General features: G+C 33.7%; 1 protein-coding gene across 1 annotated transcript in view; it reads right to left on the bottom strand.

The window, feature by feature from the left end:
• Positions 1–201: 201 nt before the first annotated feature.
• The window catches only part of scrt (scratch), a 77,413-nt gene continuing 56,374 nt past the window's right edge, over positions 202–21,240 (bottom strand). The window contains exon 2 of the mRNA XM_085960592.1: positions 202–1,389. Within this exon, the coding sequence (XP_085816718.1) occupies positions 302–1,389 (1,088 nt within the window). The 3' untranslated portion in view covers positions 202–301. The remainder of the gene's footprint in view (positions 1,390–21,240) is intronic.

Raw genomic sequence — 21,240 nt, 5'->3', positions numbered from 1 at the left:
TATTTCGTTAAATGAATATCACCTATTCCTTATTTTATAACCCATTCAAAATAGGCGTTATAACTAAATCTCTCAATGAGAGTTGGACGTTTCGCGATTTTCTTACGATATACAACTATAATAATTCACGCAACAAATAATATAGGTAAGTAATAAAGAGCAAAGCTAGCATAAGGATGAATAAGTATGAAGTATGTACAGTATGCCCGAATACTTCCGGGCCGAAGTGAGATCAATTCTCGGGATGGCCGCATAAGAAACACGAGTAGCTTTAAAGTAGAATTTTCAAAAGCGTAGAAATTTATGCCGCAAAGCCGACGGAGACGGCGCCCTGCTGCTCCGAGTCATCCGACTCCCCGTCCTTGAAGCACGCGGACTCGAGGTGCTTGTTGAGGTAGCTCTTGAGAGCGAAGGACTTGTGGCAGCGCGCGCACTCGAAGTTCTTGTCCTGCGAGTGAGTCTGCATGTGAGCGCGCAGGTTGGAGCGGTCAGCGAATGCCTTACCGCAGTGCGCGCAGCCGTAAGGTTTCTCCCCCGTGTGCGATCTCAAGTGGCCCTGCAGAAGCCAAGGCCTCGAAAAGAGTTTCCCGCAGACGCCGCATACGTGTGCGAGCTTGTGCGTGAGGACGTGCATGGCCAGCGCCGGCATGGAGACGTACGCCTTGCCGCACGTCATGCACTTCTTCGCCGCCACCGAATCGAGACTTCGATGCGTCTGTTTGTGTCTGGACAGATTGCTAGATGTCGCGTACTGCTTCCCGCATTCGCTACAGGTATACTTAGTCTTACTGTCGCATATTGGAATAACCTTGTCAATAACGGCGGGATTCGGAAGGGTGGCGACGTTTTTTCTTTTGGATCTTCCGTCGCTGACGAAAAATGCTTCGTAAGTGTATGCGACAGTTTTAGCGGTGCGATATTCCTGCGAAGGTGAGGCGGGCTCTTCGAACTTTTCCGGATCGGGCGAGGGCTGTAACCGATCATCGATTACGACCTCGCGCTCTACGGGAGGCGGAAGGGGCAAGAACGCTGTACTCTGGCTCAGGTCTAAGATAGCGTGCGCCGCGTGAAGATCTTCCTCGGCTGGTATTCTGAACTCAACGATCCGGTTGGGTCTATCATCAAGAGAGTAGGGGCGGTAGATATCTTTCTTCTTGGGCGGCAAGGACAAGGCAGCGCCAGTACTAGTAAAGCACATGGCAAGGGACTTCCTCGTTGGTGGAGGTGGCGGGGGGAGGTTAAATGATCTTACTTCCGTAACTTCAGAGGTGACAGGGGTGTGGAGCGTCGCGTAAGATGGCTGCGCGGACGCCGATCCGAGGGTTTCTTCGTTTTCTGCCTGGGGTAGGTACGCAGTGAAGTGCATGGAAGATATCTCCCCGCCATACCCTGTGAAAAATATCATAACATCATTAATTATTTGCTGCCAATTACTAAAATTACTTAGTAAATGTACTTACAATCCAATTAGTTATTTAATTACTTACATATATTATAATCTTATTGTAAATTAAAGTTTTCATTTTTAAAGATTACCAATTTGTATAGTATGAAGTATTGAAACTTTTCGTTCTAATGGAAGACCTATCTGTATTGATGTGTGATAATGGATGATATTCTTATTTATTAAATAACCAAACATAATATTGTATACCTACTCGCAACGTACATAGCACAAAAAATATATATATTATTCGATTCAGAAGAATCATAACACGACAAACAAGAAACGCCGAAGGACATCTAGCAACTTTGACATATCCGTGAAAACTACATTGAAAAAAAAGATAGCGCGAGATAGCTCATGTTTAAAAATTGGTCTTGGACATAATATTATAAATATTATACATATATTATTAAATAAATATAAACATACGTATTTAAAAGTCCAATAAGATAGCTAAAAATTTACTTAAATAACGATTATCTTCATTTTGTTTTATTTAATATTTTTTTCTATAATGTTTATTTTATCTACCTAGTTACTAATAGTATTCTGTCTACATAATACAATTTTGGATGGACTATGGGCAATATCTCTATGTACACGAATATGTACAAAACCTGTTCTATAATAATAATATTATGTTTGGTGCAATTGGAATGAAATGCAATCTCGTGAAAGTAAATTTATATTTAAAATATAATATTCTAAATAATTACATAGATACTTATGAACTTACGTATATAATGTTGATCATATATTTTTTTTGCTTTTAAAGTTTGCATTTCATTAAAATCTAAGTAAAATGCAAATGTCGGCAGAAAAGTATATTTAATTAATAATATGAAATATATATTATTTTCATGTTTATAAAACATATTAATTATTTATTAACATGATTTTATCCGAATTTTCTATAATGTGTTGACAGAAAGAATAATCTCACTGTTTTTATATTATATAGTAAGTATACATAAATATAGCAATAAAAATATTTTTCAAAACGTGAATTTAATGTTTCCCAGCCAGTGTGGTTCAGAATACTGGGCACTGATATCTTTTAAAGGATAAGTTTAAGAAGAATCTTTTGGGATGTTAAAGAAAGTGGCATTTAAAAGCCGAGATATGTAAATCATGGCCACTATATTAACTGCAGATGGACTACAATAATTGATGAGCCGTGTGTATATAATGTCAGAGGAGCTCAACAAGCGACGAATAAGCCAGAAGACAACTAGATCAAGATGTTCGAAATTGGGATAAACGGGAGATTTAAGAATCCTTGGCTAAAGTAATTTGAGTTTCAAAAATTGTGATGATGTACTATAGTAAATCAACAAAATTGACAGTGGTGTGATGGGGATCCGGGTATTTTTTTTTTAGTTGGAGCGCGCTATGGCACTTCTCCATACAGTTCTTACGTACAATTATTATAAATCGTTTGAATATTGAAAATAATGTCGTATGTTTTATGTTTGGCCTGTTTTACTTAGTACGGTAAAATTTGATCATTAGCATCCCATTACTTTGATTTATTTTTCTATCAATAATCGGTGCCATTTTTGTGTTACGAACTTTTCGGTACCTATTTGTGAAATGAGAAACAAAAACGGCAGTTTCCATTTTCGTAAGTTTTTTGCTGAGTCTTAGAAATATCTTAGGTATATATTTCTTATAATACTATAAGTAGTAATAAGTTGTTTTGATACTAATATATTATATAATATTTTATAATACTTTTCTTAGAAATTATACTTTTCAACATATTTTAAAAATGCAAGTTGCCGGTTTTGTTTCTAGAGCCATCAAATATTAAAATTGTACTTTCGACCCGGCACTAATTTGGAATTATATTTTGCTTAAATTGATTCCCTTAAATTGCAATTTTATTTTTATATAGATGACCAGTTTCAAAAATGTAGCGTTCCGTTATGAGAAGAATAAGCAAAAGTGACTCAAGAGAAAAATAGTAGGCACCGGCGCAATCTGGTATGAGGGGGATAGAAGCAGTAGCTCGTCGGCGGTGGCAAGCGCCAAGTGTTTGCCAACTGGACCCCTGGGAGGGCCGTAGCCCCCTCAACAATTCATCCACATAGGTACACTCCACACAAAAACCCCCACCTACTCCGGTTCGTCACTAGACAAGCGAAATTTCACCGAATGCGAGTAGTGACAGATAGTCCTACAATCGAGAAAAAAGTAATAAAACTAAATCCCAATTCGCGAATGAGCTCAGTTTGAATTGTCATACAATAGAACAGGTACGGCCAATAGGTCGTTCGCGGACATGTTCTTAAATTTGAAATTTGTCAATATCGCTTTAACTCAATTTTACAGCAAAATTGAAAAAGTAATTGAAATTATGCAAAAACACAAAATACTACAGAAATTTCATACATTCGTTTGAATAACATTGTCAAGTTGACATCTGGCCTCCAAACCCAACGGTAGTGTATTACAACATGGTCCATAATGTTCCAAATATATTGGTAAATTCGGATTTTATAGCGCCTACAAAATTTTCACTGAATATTATGAACAAATTGTAACACGGAGTGTAATTAATAAACATACAGTGACACCAGGAGCTGGTGTAAGATTAAAAATAGATTTTTTAAAATTTCTTCTTCTTTAGATGCGTTTGGGAAAACAGATCAGAGTGTATTTTTGGCGTGTGACGAAATTGCGCGCGCCGATGCAACACAATTTATTATTATGATTATATTCATTTCGGTCTCGAGAGTACGTGCGCAAGCGCATAGTGTCATTTAGTTAGTCGTTCAATACAACCAAATAAATGGCACGTGTCGTAAACATAACCAATATTTCTACACTGTTAATTTATATTCATAAAACTTTATTTAAATTGGATTGTATATGTATTTATTTATTTTTCATTGTAAAGATTGTGTATCAAGATTTGAAGCTATATTTATATAAGTACTATTTACGAGTAAAATTATATATAAATTATGTCAATAAATAAATAAATTTTGTGAAAGTTGAGTTGGTAATTAATTCAAAAAATATATTATAATTTGATTTTTTATTAATTCATCATCAATCATCACTTTTAAATCGATTATAAACATTGTATGCCAAAGATGAGTTTTGGTCCAATACAATAATTAAAGTACAATTAATTATCATGTTCTATATGAAATATATATGGAAAAAAAAATTATCACGTGCTATATGAGACACAGATGAATCGCATACGTTTCATCAACCTAATCCACCGTAATATCAATAGACTCAGGTAACGGTAATTTTTGTTTTGTTACGTCAAAAAAGGATAAATTCTAACGCGCGTACATAATTACACACTATAAGTAAGTATTACCTTATATATATATTATATCTTGATTCATCTGTAACGTATGAAAGGCAATTATGAAAACGTGTACTATAGAGTGAGATAGGGAAAATACGTATTAAATAGGGTAATATGAAAGAAAAATTACACGTAAACGCAAATTCTAAATTTGAAAAATAAATTGACAAGAAAATAAAGGAATCGTTTATTTTAACCAAGTCGTAAACAACAGTTGATAGGTGACACTGTCACCTGGTAATTTTTTCTACATATATGTATTGTGGGTATAGATACCATAAATATTTGGTACAAATTATGAAGAAGCAATTTTTTATTCACTACGCTTTTAGTCAATTATGTTATATCTCTTTCAGATAAATCAATTATTGGTATCCGAGATCACATCATTCATTATCCGGGTGAGTACCTACTTACTATTGTTATTTTAATCTAACGATCTGTCTATGACTTATTACACTATCTGAAGCTTTCAAATTCCGACAAGAAAAGGTTACCAACTTTGTAATTTTTAAATCAAGATACAACCTTATGTTATTTATCACGTTAGTAATAGTGTTGAACCTAATATAAATTTAGTTTTATTGTACATAAGTCAATGATTTTCCATCCTGAATTCAGTTGTAAAACTATTAACTTACTCGTGTGTGCCACACCCATTAAAATATCGTTCTATTGAAAATTGATGATAATAATTAAAAATAATAAATAGTATTAATTAACTTCTATATTTTGTTGCACCGATCTGACAATATGAATAAGCATGGTTACTGTGGGTTACTAATGTGTCATAAGACAAACACGCAACCCTGAAAAGAGTGTGAAACTATTCGTCCTTCAAAAGATTTTTGTATTTTAGAATGGTCACGATCCTCCATCTATATTATATATTTAAATAAATTGCATTGCGAGGGGTAGAGGTAGGCTGTTAAGCTTCGACATAAATAGTGCACTTTAAACTTTGTCAGTCATAATAATTGTTTGCTTTCGTTGTACTAACAATACAATTTGCAGATGGTGCTGGTTAGTTTTTAAAATTAAACTAAACCCTGCGTTAATCAAATCATAATAGTTTAAGTATGCTACTCGTATTATGGGCGATCCGACAAAAATATTGCACACTTTTTCAGTCATGCTTAATCGTTTCCGTTGAATTAAGAATCTATATTACAGAAGGTGATAGTTAGTTTTTTAAAATTCAATAACTCATTCGCTGCTGACTAGATAATGCTTTTTTTTAATTACCACCTTTAAAATGCACGTTAATTACATCGATCGACCACCTGGTCAATACGTGCTAGGTGCGTCTGCAGCGTCCAAAGTATTAAGCTCTGCCTAAACCAAACCATAATCGATAAAAATATTCTTCTATATTGTATAAAATATTTAAAATTGCAAATGGTTTAATGGTATAATTTTAGATAGTTTATATATAAACGAATAATTTTGTACTATTATCTACTATGAATACTATGGTATGAAATTAGGCAGGGTTTATTTGATTTTAAGAACTTATAAATACTATCTACACATTTATAGTATTAGTTCAATGAAAACAAATACGTTTGATTGACAAAATTTAGTGTACACTATTTATGTCGGATCTTATGCCTTTCAGATCCAGTGACTGCAATCATATAAGATAGGATAAGTATATGCTCAAAATATTAGTCCTATGCGACATTTCTTTTACCACGGGGAAAAAAAACTCGACTACAAATCGCAGTCCTCAGTTCCCAATGAATACGACAAAATATTCATCAGAATCATCTCCGCCTTGCGCTACTAAGAATTTTCCAGGGTTTTTGCAAGGCGGTTTCATAGGCCCTGGCCGAATTTAAATTAGCAATACCCGATGCGGGTAGAAGAACAGTTTTCAATAAGGCATATTCTCTCAGCCGGCACAATTTTCATTTGACTAGCATCAAGTAGAGTAGTTTGCGTGCCAAAGTCCTTAAGAAACCTCGATAGTAAATGCGAGGTATCCATGAAGGCATCTAGAAAAAAAAAAAAAAAAAAAAAAAAAACAGCCTACCTTCATCCTTTGCCACCGATATATGTATAGGTACACACTTTATATTAAATCAAAGTTTACAGTTTCTTTTCCAATAGAAAAGTTTTAAAAGAATCCTTTGATATAACTCGTACTCAAATGCGTGTGTTAGTGCAGTACAATTTCCAAGCCCACTTTGCGATGGCATCATAAACGGGAATTACCTCGTGAGATCTCATTCTTTTCTTGGCCTCTTTCAAGCTCGAGCGCTTTAGATTCAGTTTTACACGAGGGGGTCGCCACCGTACTTATAATATTATAATAAAATTACAGCCTCTTATTTTTACAACTTCAATAAAATATACCATTGAAATCTTGTCAAGAAAATTATCATAGTAGGCATTATAACGAAACTGTATTTTACAACGTTTTTATTAGCTCGTATTCTTGTTTGTCCGGTGGTTGTTTTGTCCAGTAAAAATCTTGCAATCGATTTTTAACTAACTTCCCGATTAGTTAGACATTTGAAACTTTAAGAATATATTAGAACACGATGACAATGCATTCTTTTAATACTTATAGCCATCTTTAAGCAGAATTGAAATCATTTTCAGTTAATTCTGTTTTGTATGGAAAGTTATTTCAGAAAAATCCGTAAAAAGTAAAAGACTATTATTGGTTGCTAAGGTTGTGGTCCTAGCAACTAAATTAGTAATATATACGTGCGTTACTATGGAAATCAAAATGAAATGTCAAAATGACATTTCAGTATTCTATATTTGTTTGTTTGTTTTTTATTTACTTCATATCAAGTACAATTTTGAGCATATTGAGCATAATAATTCAACAGAATTAAAAACGTTGTATATAAAAAGCTCTTTTTATCTTGTAATTATTAATATATCATCATTATTATATAGTGTTTGTGGAAAAACTTTATCGAAGAGAAAAAAAACCTCACGTTTTGCTGTCAAATAATTGCTTTATAAAACGTAAATATAATAGTATGTTAAAACATTTATTATTATCGAAGAGTATTTTTTCTTAATGTACCTAATACGTTTCCAAAAATGTTATTTTATTCAAACGAATGTCCGGTTATCGATTAATTAACTTTAAATATACATAGCCGGTTCAATTGGGAGGTATTTATTAACACTTATTTCATAAAAAAGTTTGTACATATTTGGTTTTGAACGCTCAATATATGTGGTACGTGTCATATAATAATTATTAATCTGTATTAATTATTTTACGTATATTTTCATAATATTAAAAACTTTTCTTTAATTCAGTTAGTTACTTTATAATATTTAATAAACTTTCTAGTTAGTTTATTTAAATTATGTATGCTACACACTTCCTTCAATGCCTGTGACGGGCTGACAACGTGATGAGTGTGGCTTGTCATTTTTTCACATAGTGTACGGATCATAAACTGTTTTAGGTAGGTACTAAAAAGATAAAGTAGTCAAATTAATATGATGGAAAATAAAGTATCTTTCTTGGTGGGCAGTTGCACAATATTCTTATACAATTTTGGTGAAAGATAATCCGATTGTAATAATTCATATATTATATTTCCTTTGAGAATTTTTCTCAGTATATCTTTAGTTAATTTTCAAAGTGAAAAGTCATTTTCCACATTTCATGATTGACCAAAGTCAGTTAAGCTCAACTGCATTAATTTCAATATACCTCAAAACGGCATTTGATCAATTAATAATAACTGATTTCGTGAACAAAAACGGAAGACATATTCGAAAAGGTTGCTTTTGGGGCCCTCGAATATATTCCTGGAAGTATAATCTGGCCTTGTCTGCTACGCAAACTATGTAATAAGCATTTATATATACCTAACAGATAATATACTTATATTTAATTAAATTACTGAGGTTTATTTAGATAAATTAAGTCGCATTCTACTGTAAACTATACCTACCAGGTAAGTAGGTGAACATGAGTTATATTTTGATAATTTTATAATAGTCAGCAGTGTTTTATTCAATTATTAATACCCAGTTTAGTTAGGTATTATTCAATTTTCGCTCAGATTAATCCAAAAATCTTAAACACTGTCCATTGCGAGGTACCTTGCCGTGGAGTTTTCTTAGAGACGTCAAACAATGTTTTCAGAGTAAATGTACAAAGAGAAAAACTCACGCTAATTAACGACGACAAATTTTCTCAGCACTCGCGAGCTGAATTTTCCCGGCGCCTGGAAAAATTTTCCGCCCTCCCTCCCGCTCCCCTGTCTTGCTACCTCTTAATGGAATGTGACTTTTCTCGTGTTTTTATTTTGGCGATGTGACGCAACAATTTGCGGCGCCACAGTTTCCGCTAGGTATATTTTTACTACAGAAAAAGAAAACGCATGACGGCCGGCGGAGTTTCCTACATAACATTTATGTAACCTACCATTGAAACATTGTAAAGTTTTACTCTAAACTTACAGTAAGTAATATTTACATTTATCTTGATTGGTAAATATGATATGAATATTATAAATACCTAAGCACATTACATACAACTTGAATCGGTATCATAACGTAAGAAATTATCAATGCAATATATTTTTTAAAACAATTATCATGATAATATACTACCAAATTTATATTATAGTGTACTATCCAACAAAAGTTGAAGCCAAAAACAGGTGAAAAAAGATTGGAATATTATTACATTGGTCTAATCCAGGCCAGGGCACACTACGGCCCGCTAAGTATTTGTGTGATTCCCACGAGCATCAATCATATTTCTGAAAAAAGTTTTTTTTGCTACATTTGAACGCTTTATTAAAAATAAAATTTGAATATACATGAATAATTGCACAGAATAATAACACGGACGAATTGGAAGAATTTAAGGATTCAGCTCGAAAAATTTTGGCTATTTTTGCATCAACCTACATAATGTGAACAAATATTAAATTTATAAAAAAAACTCTTTATGAAACATCACCGATGAATATTTACAAATTACCTGAAATTAAAAAAATGTTGCAAAATATAAAATAGTTTCATTCTTCTCATTAAGGGGGGACATGCTCGTCGACGGTCAAAATTGAGTTTTTATTGTATATTCAAACCATGATCCTGGACACTCCTTAAACGTTGTAGATGATCTATTTATATAATTTTGAAGCCTTATTATCCTTTATAGTTATTTTAAACATTTGATGACTGCATGAAGTATTTTTGTTACATAAAATAGTATTCTTTTAAACCTCTCGCTCTAATGTTTTAGAATATAGTCATATTTCGGTACATAACTGTGCAGTGGTGTTAAGATTTTTTACAATTATTAATTTTTAAACGCATTTATAAAACCATTAGCATAATTTATTACGAGATAATTTTTGTAAAATATTCACGATAAAAAATTATATTGATAATCTCTGTGATCCCAAATTTGACAAGAATTAGGCATTTTATTATTCAAAAAATCGGCAAGATTAACACATTTCAAGATAATTATAAAGATATTTATTATAAGCTATGTCTTTGACCATTCAAGTGTAATAAACATCTTATGAATAATGATTGCTTTATAATAATTATTGACCTAAGAATAAGGTAGTGTTTTTTTGAAATATGCCATTTCTTTTGTCATTCCCCAGTGGTTAAGCTACAACATACGGCCGTAGCCATGAATTGACAAACTATAATTGAAGTAAGGAGTAAAATGATATTGACGCGCGTGTTTGAACATGTACCGTTTAAAAAAAAAATAAAAAAAAAATCGGTTAGGTACATGTTCAAACACGCGCGTTAACATAATTTTACTCCCTACTTTAATTATAGTTTGTCATTTTATGGCTACGGCCGTATGTTGTAGCTTAACCACTAGGGAATGACAAAAGAAATGGCGTATTTCAAAAAAACACTACCTTATTCTTAGGTCAATAATTATTATAAAGCAATCATTATTCATAAGATTTTTATGACACCTGAATGGTCAAAGACATAGCTTATAATAAGTATCTTTAGATTTATCTTCAAATGTGTTAATCTTGCCGATTTTTTGAATAATAAAATGCCTAATTCTTGTCAAATTTGGGATCACAGAGATTATCAAAATAATTTTTTATCGTGAATATTTTACAAAAATTATCTCATAATAAATTATACTAATGGTTTTATAAATGCGTTTAAAAATTAATAAATGTAAAAAATCTTAACACCACTGCACAGTTCTGTACCGAAATATGACTATATTCTAAAACATTAGAGCGAGAGGTTTAAAAGAATACTATTTTATGTAACAAAAATACTTCATGCAGTCATCAAATGTTTAAAATAACTATAAAGGATAATAAGGCTTCAAAATTATATAAATAGATTATCTACAACGTTTAAGGAGTGTCCAGGATCATGGTTTGAAAATACAATAAAAACTCAATTTTGACCTTCGACGAGCATGTACCCCCTTAAATAATTGGCTATTAGAGAATCACTTATTTTTTGTGTTGAAATTCCTTTTGTATGATAATATATAATGTATGTCTAAAAATAATATTTTCGCCTTTTATTTTATATTCCTAATGTGGCCCTTCATCCAAAAAGTTTGCCCAGGCCTGGCTAATCTCATTCCATTTCACGGTACGTACATATTATTATATTTTACTCCGGTATGAAAAAAAATGTTTGTATTACTGATCACACTGTAGGGGTTGGATGGTTACTATTGTCAAATTATTAACTTCAAAATGGTGTGGGTATTTATTTATTGATTGATATACATATTATTTCTGTTATGGGAGAATAACAAATAAAAGAATATTAAAATAAATACTTTTTATTTCACTGAAAATAATGGCTAAAATTTTTTGGATAATTTTTAGGTTGTGACTTTAAAATTACTGGATCATCAAACGAGTATCAGACAAGTGCATAGAAAATAAGATCAAGATAATGTTTGCGTAATATTTTGGATTCGATTTTAATTTGACGTTCTTTTGTTTGACATGAAGTTATTTTCAGTTTGACTTGTATTATTATCTAGATAAGAATATTTGGTACTGTTCGGTTATACCGGAGGCAGCGGAAAACGCATTTTGAAAATAGCCGATAAACTGGATTATTTGTTAGTTTGGGTTAGTTTAGGTTCGGTTAGGTTGGGTTAGGTTAGGTTAGGTTAGGTTAGGTTAGGTTAGGTTAGGTTTGGTTAGGTTAACCTAACAAATAATCCAGTTTATCGGCTATTTTCAAAATGCGTTTTCCGCTGCCTCCGGTATAACCGAACAGTACCGAATATTTTAATATTGAATAATGTATTCGTTATTGTTTTGTTAAGTAAAATCAATATTGATCACCACTTGCAAAGCCCACGGTGGCCGCGCAGCATAAGCGTTGGACTATCACGCAGTGGGTCTCAGGTTCGAATCCTGGGTCTGGCAAGTAAGTACACATATTGTTTTTCAATTTATGTGTGAGTCAGGATATGGACCTAATAGGTTTAGAAAGTGGCTGATATCCATTTCTCGTAAAAAAAAAAACATAATATGTTAATACAAAACCTCTACTCTGTGAAGGCCCATATATGATCCTATTAGGATCGGACATGATCGGAAACTTGCAAAGCTTGATAGTTTAGTTTAGTTTAACTAATAAGTTGAAAATAAATATCTCTAATGTATTTAAATAAATATAATAAAACAAAATACACCCGTAAAATCATAAAGTGGCAGGTGTTAATCACCCTAAAGGTAATAAATAGATAAAACTGAATTGATAAGATAGCTTTGATCTGTGAAAGCTCTTGGTAACACAATTATTCACAGGAGCACAGATTTAAATCATTTTGGGAAGACCTTCACACATAATTGAATAATCAAATCCAGATTCAAGGCTGATAATGATTACGATGAGTATTATAAATAATTATAGTAAGTACTTATATATTTTAGGGTATATAATATATAGTACTATCGACTCACGTAATAAAAAGTCATGTAAATTTGGTTCAAACTAATACATATTTAATCATGATTGTACATTGACATTACACGATAAATACCTATAACTGCTAATGACAATTTAATTGATTAAAACTATATAAGAAATAAGTAAATACTACTAAACACGTTGAAATATGATATAGGTAGTGATATTCTATAAGGGTAATTTTACGAACAGGAAGTAAATACTTGGTTAGTTATTGTTATAATTGAATTTAAGTTGAACTTTGAAGTTTCAAAGTTAGATCTGATTCAGCTTCGTTCTATAGATGCTTCAATAGAATTTAAACATGACTTTCCTATTATCGATCAATCCTGATTCCAAAAATTAGTCTATAAATACTGTCAAATATTGGATCTATTCGGTATAATTTCGGGATGCTTGCGGCAAGATTTTAATTGTGATGTATTTGATTGTTTGTCTGTCACCGTGTATTCTTTTTTCTTCTTTTCTTTGACATTACGAGAGGCCATTCTCAAGATATATTAAAAAATAAAAAAAAAGTATATCGTTTGGCGTATAAATGCAAACGCTGCTCTAAATGTTAAAATGAGTTTGGTTTACCTAATCTCAAACATTGCTCAGAATAAAAAGGTTCGACATATGGATAATGAGGTAAGTATTGATTGATGAAGTAAGATTGGCCAAACTGAAAATCGGACACAACTTCTTAAGAACTTTAAAGAAAAGGTCCTATTTTTACCACGTTCGATACTAATAATACGATAAAGGCTTTCATAGGATGGCAGTTGTATTAATAGATTAATGCGAGAAATGAATGTAAACCACTTGTCTTGATTAACCTATTAGGTCCATACTCTGACTTCAAACATAAATTGAAAAACAATGTGTATTTGCCAGACCCAGAATTCGAATTTAGAACCCACGACATTATAAACCGACGTTTAAGCTACTCGGCCATCGTAGGCGTTATAAAAATATAGTCTAATAATATTATCTTTTGATTCGATACAGATTTCTTATTAAGATTATATAATGGTCCCTTCTGATAAAAAACTCACGGTTATAAAGAGAGAGAAAATATTATTACCGTTAAGTTGAGGAAGTGATTAGTTGATAGAAACTAATTACAATTTTAAATGTTTAAAAAATCTCTACATGTCTACTTAGATGTTTTCGCTCTGCAGACGATATCCCAGTGGTGTGCAGTCGGTTTTCATTTCTCCAGCTATCCGTTCATTTGCAGCGAGCGTGGCCGGTATTTTCAACTAAATGGAATTACAAATCCCTCCAAGCAATCAGAGGTCAGACTAGAACGCGATTCGGGAATTCTACCGGGAATACACCGAAATCCTGGCCTTAAAAGCGTACTACAATGTCGATACAGATAAGTATTAAGTGACTCTATCACAGTGATGAAAACTACCCATTCGTCGGAGGTAAACGATTACAATAAACGAAGCATCAATGCACACTTAAACAATCACTGACGTGTTAAAATATCTACAATTTATTAGAATGGCACCTGGTCGTGAACACTCCTTAATGGCGATTATTTAGAGTAAAACTCTAACTTAATAAAAATAATGTTTATATCATAGTAGGTACCTATATCAGTTCAAGTCATCATATTCAAGTCAGTCAATATCATATTCAAGAGTGGCCTACCATTATGTCATAAGCGTAGGGTGTTCAACCAATGTGTGCTACCCGTGCTCACGCATGGCTGCGAGACGTAGACCCTCAACACGAGAGATGTCCAAAGGCTAAGAGTCGCACAGTGAGGCATGGAGAGGTGTATTTTGGGCATCACGCGAAAGGACCGTAAGAGAAACGAATGAGTTAGAAAGCAGACAGGAGTACGCGATGTAATAGACGTTTCCAAACAGCTGAAAAGGAGATGGGCGGGGCACATTGCTTGCCGAAAGGACAGCCGCTGGACAAATGCCGTCAACCAGTGGTACCCAAGGGGCACGAAACGACCACAGGGTCGCCCTAAAAGCCGCTGGATTGACGAACTGGTAAAGTTCCGAGAGAGTTGGAAGAAGCTTGGGGAGGCCGTCATCCAGCAGTGGATTGATCCCGGATGATGATGATATCAGTAACAAACTAACTTAATTGAATATAATAGTTTTCACAATACCATTTACGTACATATACACTGCGTCATAAGTATATTTACCACCAATACTCATACATTCAAAAGCTGTTATTAAAATTCAAAAGCAATTATATTTCAATTCGGTTTGCTTTGCAATGTGTAAGCTAACTTAAAATATTATTTCTAATATCCAACATAACTTTTTAGTGATCCTTCAATTTTTGCACATTGTAATAAATATATAACATAGTATCTAACAATAACTGATTGAACAATTCGGTGTTTTTGGCATAACTTGATAACTGCTTTTTAGTTAATGTTATGGCAAGAGTAAAAATTGAGTCAATATAGTATTATTTTCTATTTCTTAATAACCCGATATCTATATTTTATTTTAAATACTCAAAACGCTATGAATAATATGATGATAATTTATGTGAACAAATACAGCGGTTATTTTGATCAAAGCATGACCAAAGACCTTATCATAGTTTAATCACAGATAAGCGACATTATTTTTCTAATTAGTGGAATAATTGACAACCGAATTATTATCGCATTCTTCTTAAGTTATTTATTTTAAAATGTTTCCTCAATGTTAAAAAATTAAAAAAAAATTAACTGAAATTTATGTGGGCAATTCAAAGCGTAAAATTGATCTCCTGTAAATTCAACATTTTGCAATTAACAGCTTATTCCCAAGCAATACCAAATTTTATTATTTAAAAATCCATTTATTAAAAAAAAAACCTCTTCTATTATGCATAAAGGCTCTAACTCGCAGGAATCAAGGGTAGCGCTTATATTTATAAAATTACTGAATAATATATTATTACTACAGGGGTTGAAATGTCTCGATATTGTAGCTGTGGTGGAAATATATAATAATAATCCTTTTATATTATTATTGAATGATCGCATTTAATAATGCGTGCCTTTGTTATTTATGTTAATGTTTCCCATTGTTGTAAATTTCATATATTATACAAAATATGACGACGTGAGTTTCATTATTTATGCTAATAGCGATATTCACCGCCAACACACATAATTGCATAATCCAATGCTACAATATTACGTTGACTTAGTGGTACATTGGAATATATAATCAACTATTACATACATACGTAGGTACCTACTAAGCTCGCGTTATTTAAAGACTAGGTATATAAACTATCACGGATTAATAATTTCAAAAGTTTAAGCCATACATATTAGAAAAAAATCTTTGAAAAAAAAAGAGTTAAATGGGAATCATATCTGTTAACCATCCGAGTGACTGCTCTATACAATGAGCTATTGACCTGGCCATAATTCAAACGAATTAAATCTCATATACACGCACTCTCAAATATTTAGTTATATCGGTCAACTTTATTATTAAATCGTGGTAATTAATTCGATTACTATTTATGATTTAAGAATTTAAGAATGTTAAATTCTTCTTATTGAAATTAAATATTTTATAAATAAGTACGAGTACAACAAAAGACTTACATATTATTAGAAAAAAGTAGAAAAAATGTTCTACTTCCATTAAGCCTTAATTGTTTTCAAGGATTTTTTTCTAATATTATATTATAATACGTTTTCTGAGGTAGATATTTCAATATTTTTAATAATTTCACATTTTTTTTAATTTAACATTTTTAAATCGTCTATTAAATATCGAATAAAATTAATAATAAACCGGTTAATTAACGTTATATCACAATACTAAGTAATGTAAACGATTAAATCAAAATATTATATAATATGATCATATACCTAAGTAGATTTGACTTAATTTATTTATATGTCTGTAATGCATGAGAAGTCGTATTAAAAGGAGTAATATGAGAGAAAACATACACGTCTAAACGTAAATTCTAAATTGAAAAAATAAATTGGCACGCAAATAATAGAATCGTTTATTTTAATCGGTTCGTGATAAAAAAAAATAATAGGATACTCTCATAATAGTTTGACCAATGTTTACAATGTCATCATCATCATCATCAGCCTGAATCTATCCACTGCTGGATGAAGGCCTCTTCAAGTTGTTTCCACTTCTCTCGGTCCTGTGCATTGCGTTGCCACGTACTTCCGCAGAACTTTATCATTTCATCGATCCAGCGGCCTCTAGGTCTACCTTGTGGACGTTTTGTACTTCTTGGATACCACTGGATGACTAGATTTGTCCAACGATTGTCTCTTCTTCGAGCTATGTGTCCAGCCCATCTCCATTTAAGGCTTTTAATAAACTTTATTACATCGCAAACCCTTGTCTGCTTCCTTATCCACTCATTCCTCTTTTTGTCCTTTCGCGTTATGCCCAGCATGCACCTCTCCATACCACGTTGTGCTACTCTAAGTTTCTGGATCTCTCTTTTACTTAGGGCCCATGTTTCACACGCATATGTCATCACGGGAAGCACACACTGGTTGAACACTTTGCGCTTTAGGCACAGTGGAAGGTCACTTTTGAAGACATTATTCAGGCGGCCAAAAGCACTCCAGCCTAGCTTTACTCTGCGAACAATTTCATCAAATATACATCCATCTATAGATACTTGTTGTCCCAGATAGATGTAGCTTTTCACCTGTTCGAGCTGAGTGCCATTGATGAGGATCTCTTTTTGGCCTGCAAAGCAGTTGAACATGACTTTCGTCTTTGTTACATTTATTTTCAAACCTACTTTGTTGCTTACTTCAGCGAGTTCCTGCATTCTGCTTTGGAGGTCTTCTGAGTCTTGCGAGAAAATTACTATGTCATCGGCAAAGCGCAGATGACTCAGGTATTCTCCATTTATGGGGATCCCTTTGTCATTCCAGTCAAGTTGCCTGAATAAGTCTTCAAGGGTAGCTGTAAGTAGTTTAGGTGAGATTGTATCACCTTGTCGGACTCCTTTGCTGATAGGAAATCTGCGCGATGGTTTATGGAGATTTACAGATGCTGTTGCGCTACTGTATATATTATTGAAAATATTTATATAGCGTCCAGGGATTCCTTGTTTTCTGAGTGCGTCGAGTATTGAACATTTCTTTATCGAATCAAACGCCTTCTCATAGTCTATAAAACCCATGCATAGTGGCAGTTTGTATTCCTGGTACCGCTCTATGATTTCTCTGACGACTTGGATATGGTCCATAGTGCTGTATCCTCCTCTAAATCCGGCTTGTTCTCTCGGTTGGTTCTCGTCTAGTACATTTTGCAGACGGTTTGAGAGAATTTTTGTGAACGTCTTGTAGAGAATAGGGAGTAGACTTATTGGACGATAATTTGCTAGGTCTTCTCTGTCACCTTTTTTGTGAAGAATGACAATGCTGGCTTTTTTCCATACCTCTGGGACATCCTCTTTGCATATGCAGGCTGTGAACAATTGTGCAAGTACTTCATTTGCATCCTTTCCTGCTTTTTTGAGGATATCTATCGTTAAACCGTCTTCCCCGGGGGCTTTCCCACTTTTCATGTAATTTAAAGCATGGGTTACTTCCCAGGATGTAATTTCGGGAGTATGGTCTTCCGAATTTCCATTTCTCTGAAGATCTAAGTCTATAGTCGTATTGTCAGTGTCATCACTGTAGAGATCGCTGTAGAACTCTTCAACTCGGCTTAACAAGTGTTCCCAATTTCTGACGATAGAACCATCTTTTGCTTTTAGTGCTGTGATTTGACGTTTTCCTATCGACAAGCATTGCTTGTTTTTGTTTAGACTTCTGCCTGCTTTCACAATTGCTTGTATGTAGTAATAATATAAAATATATTAAATTTAACGTCATTACAATTAATTTGTGATGGATTGATTGGTATAAAGAAGAATTGGATTAAAAGTTATTTTATTCATGACAATTTCTATTGCAGCTATCATTAAACCACACCCAAGAATTTTGACGGGAGGCACGGTCACCTGGTAATTTTTTTCTAATGTGTATTAAATTATTTGGTACATTTCGGTTATGAGGAATACAGCGGAAAACACATTTTGAAAATACCCGATATAATGGATTATCGGTCAGTTTGGGTTAGTTTATGTTGGGTTAGGTTATGTTGGGTTAGGTTGGGTTAGGTTAGGTTAGGTAAGGTTAGGTTAGGTTTGGTTAGGTTTGGTTAGATTTGGTTAGGTTAACCTAACAAAAAATCCAGTATATCGGGTATTTTAAAAATGTGTTTTCCGCTGTTTTCCTCATAATCGAACTGTACCAATTATTTTTTAATCGATGGATTATTGAAGATACTTAAGCTGGTTATATCCGCCGCAAATAAATCAAAAGTAACATTTCTCCTTGACTCCTATAGTGGAGGCCAGGAGTGTCTACGAAAAAACAAAGACTTTATAAAACTGTCATACACAACGTAATAAGATAGTGCAAGGTTTCTCACACTATGTTCCGCGGAACGTAAATAGGTGTTCCGCAAAAACCTGGAATTGTTTTATTAACTACAATGGCTGCAACAAATTCAAACAATTCACAGGCTCAACGCTACACTGGATATTAGAATTCAATAATTTTCTAATATACTAAAATTCATAAACCCAAAATCATCATACCACCTAAAGTCATTAAGAACATTAAGTTAATTTACATTTAAGTTTTTGTATTATATTTTAAAAATAATAATTACCAAATAAATAATTTTATTGTTTTCATCCATTTTTTTAAAATTCTACTGATTATGTATTATTCATTTACCCTACAAAATAAATAAGGCGTTAAAGTATCGGGATTTGCGAAGTGTTACATCGGGTGACGGAAGACGAGTTAGACGGAAGCTTGCACGATGAAATTGCTCGCAGAACAAGGCTGGGATGGAGTGCTTTCGGACGTCTGAATAGTATCTTCAAGAATGACGTACCATTATGTCTTAAGCGTAGGGTGTTCAAGCAACGTGTGCTGCCCGTGCTCACGTATGGCTGCGAGACGTGGACCCTCAACACGAGAGATGTCCAAAGGCTAAGAGTCGCACAGCGAGGCATGGAGAGGTGTTTGTTGGGCATCACGCGAAAGGACCGTAAGAGAAACAAATGGGTTAGGAAACAGATAGGAGTACGCGATGTAATAGACGTTGCCAAACAGCTAAAATGGAGATGGGCGGGGCACATTGCTCGCCGAAAGGACGGCCGCTGGACAAATGCCGTCATCCAATGGTACCCAAGGGGCACGAAACGGCCACAGAGTCGCCCGAAAAGCCGCTGGATTGACGAACTGATAAAGTTCGGCGGAAATACGTGGAACGACATAGGACCGAGAGAGTTGGAAAAAACTTGGGGATGCCTCCATCCAGCAGTGGATTGACTCCGGCTGATGATGATGATGACTTCAGGTGAAAAGTTTGGGAAACATAGGCTATGAAGTGAGTCATGGATAATTCATTTTTAGATTAAAGTATCCCTCAGTTTATATTTATTAGTATCACAATAGTAATAGCACCAATCATTTCTGTTATGTAGTGCCTACTTATATTAAACGGCTGTGATACACGTAATAATAAAATGATTTAGATGATTATTATGTTTCAAAGATATAACCTTGGATCAATGTTACCGTCAAGGATAGGCCAATGCTTCAATGTTATCCGAAGTAGTATTGTGTTATAGTTTAAATACTATTACATAAATATGTAGAATATTTTTGCAACACAACTTTATTTATTCGTTATTTTGTGTTAATAAGATGGATCGGGTATCTATTTATGGAGAAGTCTGTGTGGTGTATCAATACGGTTCGTAGAGGCGTAGGAATTTTTCGTGAATTTTTATTTAATAATTGTTCTTTTCATTGTATTTATTTGATTTTAAAGGTCATGATGTGAACGTCTTGAATTAATAATTTGTTTAGTAGTTAATGTTTTTTCAACGTGTGCTCCTGTATGGCTGTGAGACGTGACATCTGACTAAGCTTCAAAGGTCACGGATTTTGAGCTTTTAGAATTAATGTATCCGCCGAATCTTTGGGATACATTGGTACGACCGCGTTTTAAACATTGTAGCCCTCGGCCATTGAAGTAATTACAAAGAGATGCTTCACGTGAGTGCGATATGTGTTCCGGATGCCGCCAGAGAGTGCGATATTTCGTACCCTTGTGGCACAGCCTCAAGCTGGCCGGCCCTCCCTCACCCTGCAGCGATTCTACAAAAGCGATGTACACGCTGTAGGTCTGACATGGTAGGAGGCGCAAGAATTGGGATAGATCGAAGGAAGTGGCGCAAACTTGTGCTTGTCCTATGCCCTAATGCTGGGGCGTGGGTGGAGTTAGGTTTCGGGAATTCTCGAGAAATTTTCGAGATTTTCCATCCCGAATCTCGAGATTCGGGATTTCTTTATTATCAATAATATTACTACAGAAACGACTTTTTCGTAGAAGCGAAGCATTGCGAGGACATCATTAATGCTCTAACTAAAACCTATTCGTATTGCTGTCGAAGCTCTCAGCCGCCAAAATATGAACTTACTTGCAGCGGATTC

Source organism: Rhyacophila brunnea, unplaced genomic scaffold (assembly GCF_057557595.1).
Source record: "Rhyacophila brunnea isolate RB1 unplaced genomic scaffold, BYU_Rbru_1.0 scaffold_1, whole genome shotgun sequence".
In the NCBI taxonomy this organism is placed as follows: domain Eukaryota; kingdom Metazoa; phylum Arthropoda; class Insecta; order Trichoptera; family Rhyacophilidae; genus Rhyacophila; species Rhyacophila brunnea.
Note: the sequence above shows the minus strand (reverse complement) of the source record. Positions and strands in the feature narration are given on the sequence as shown.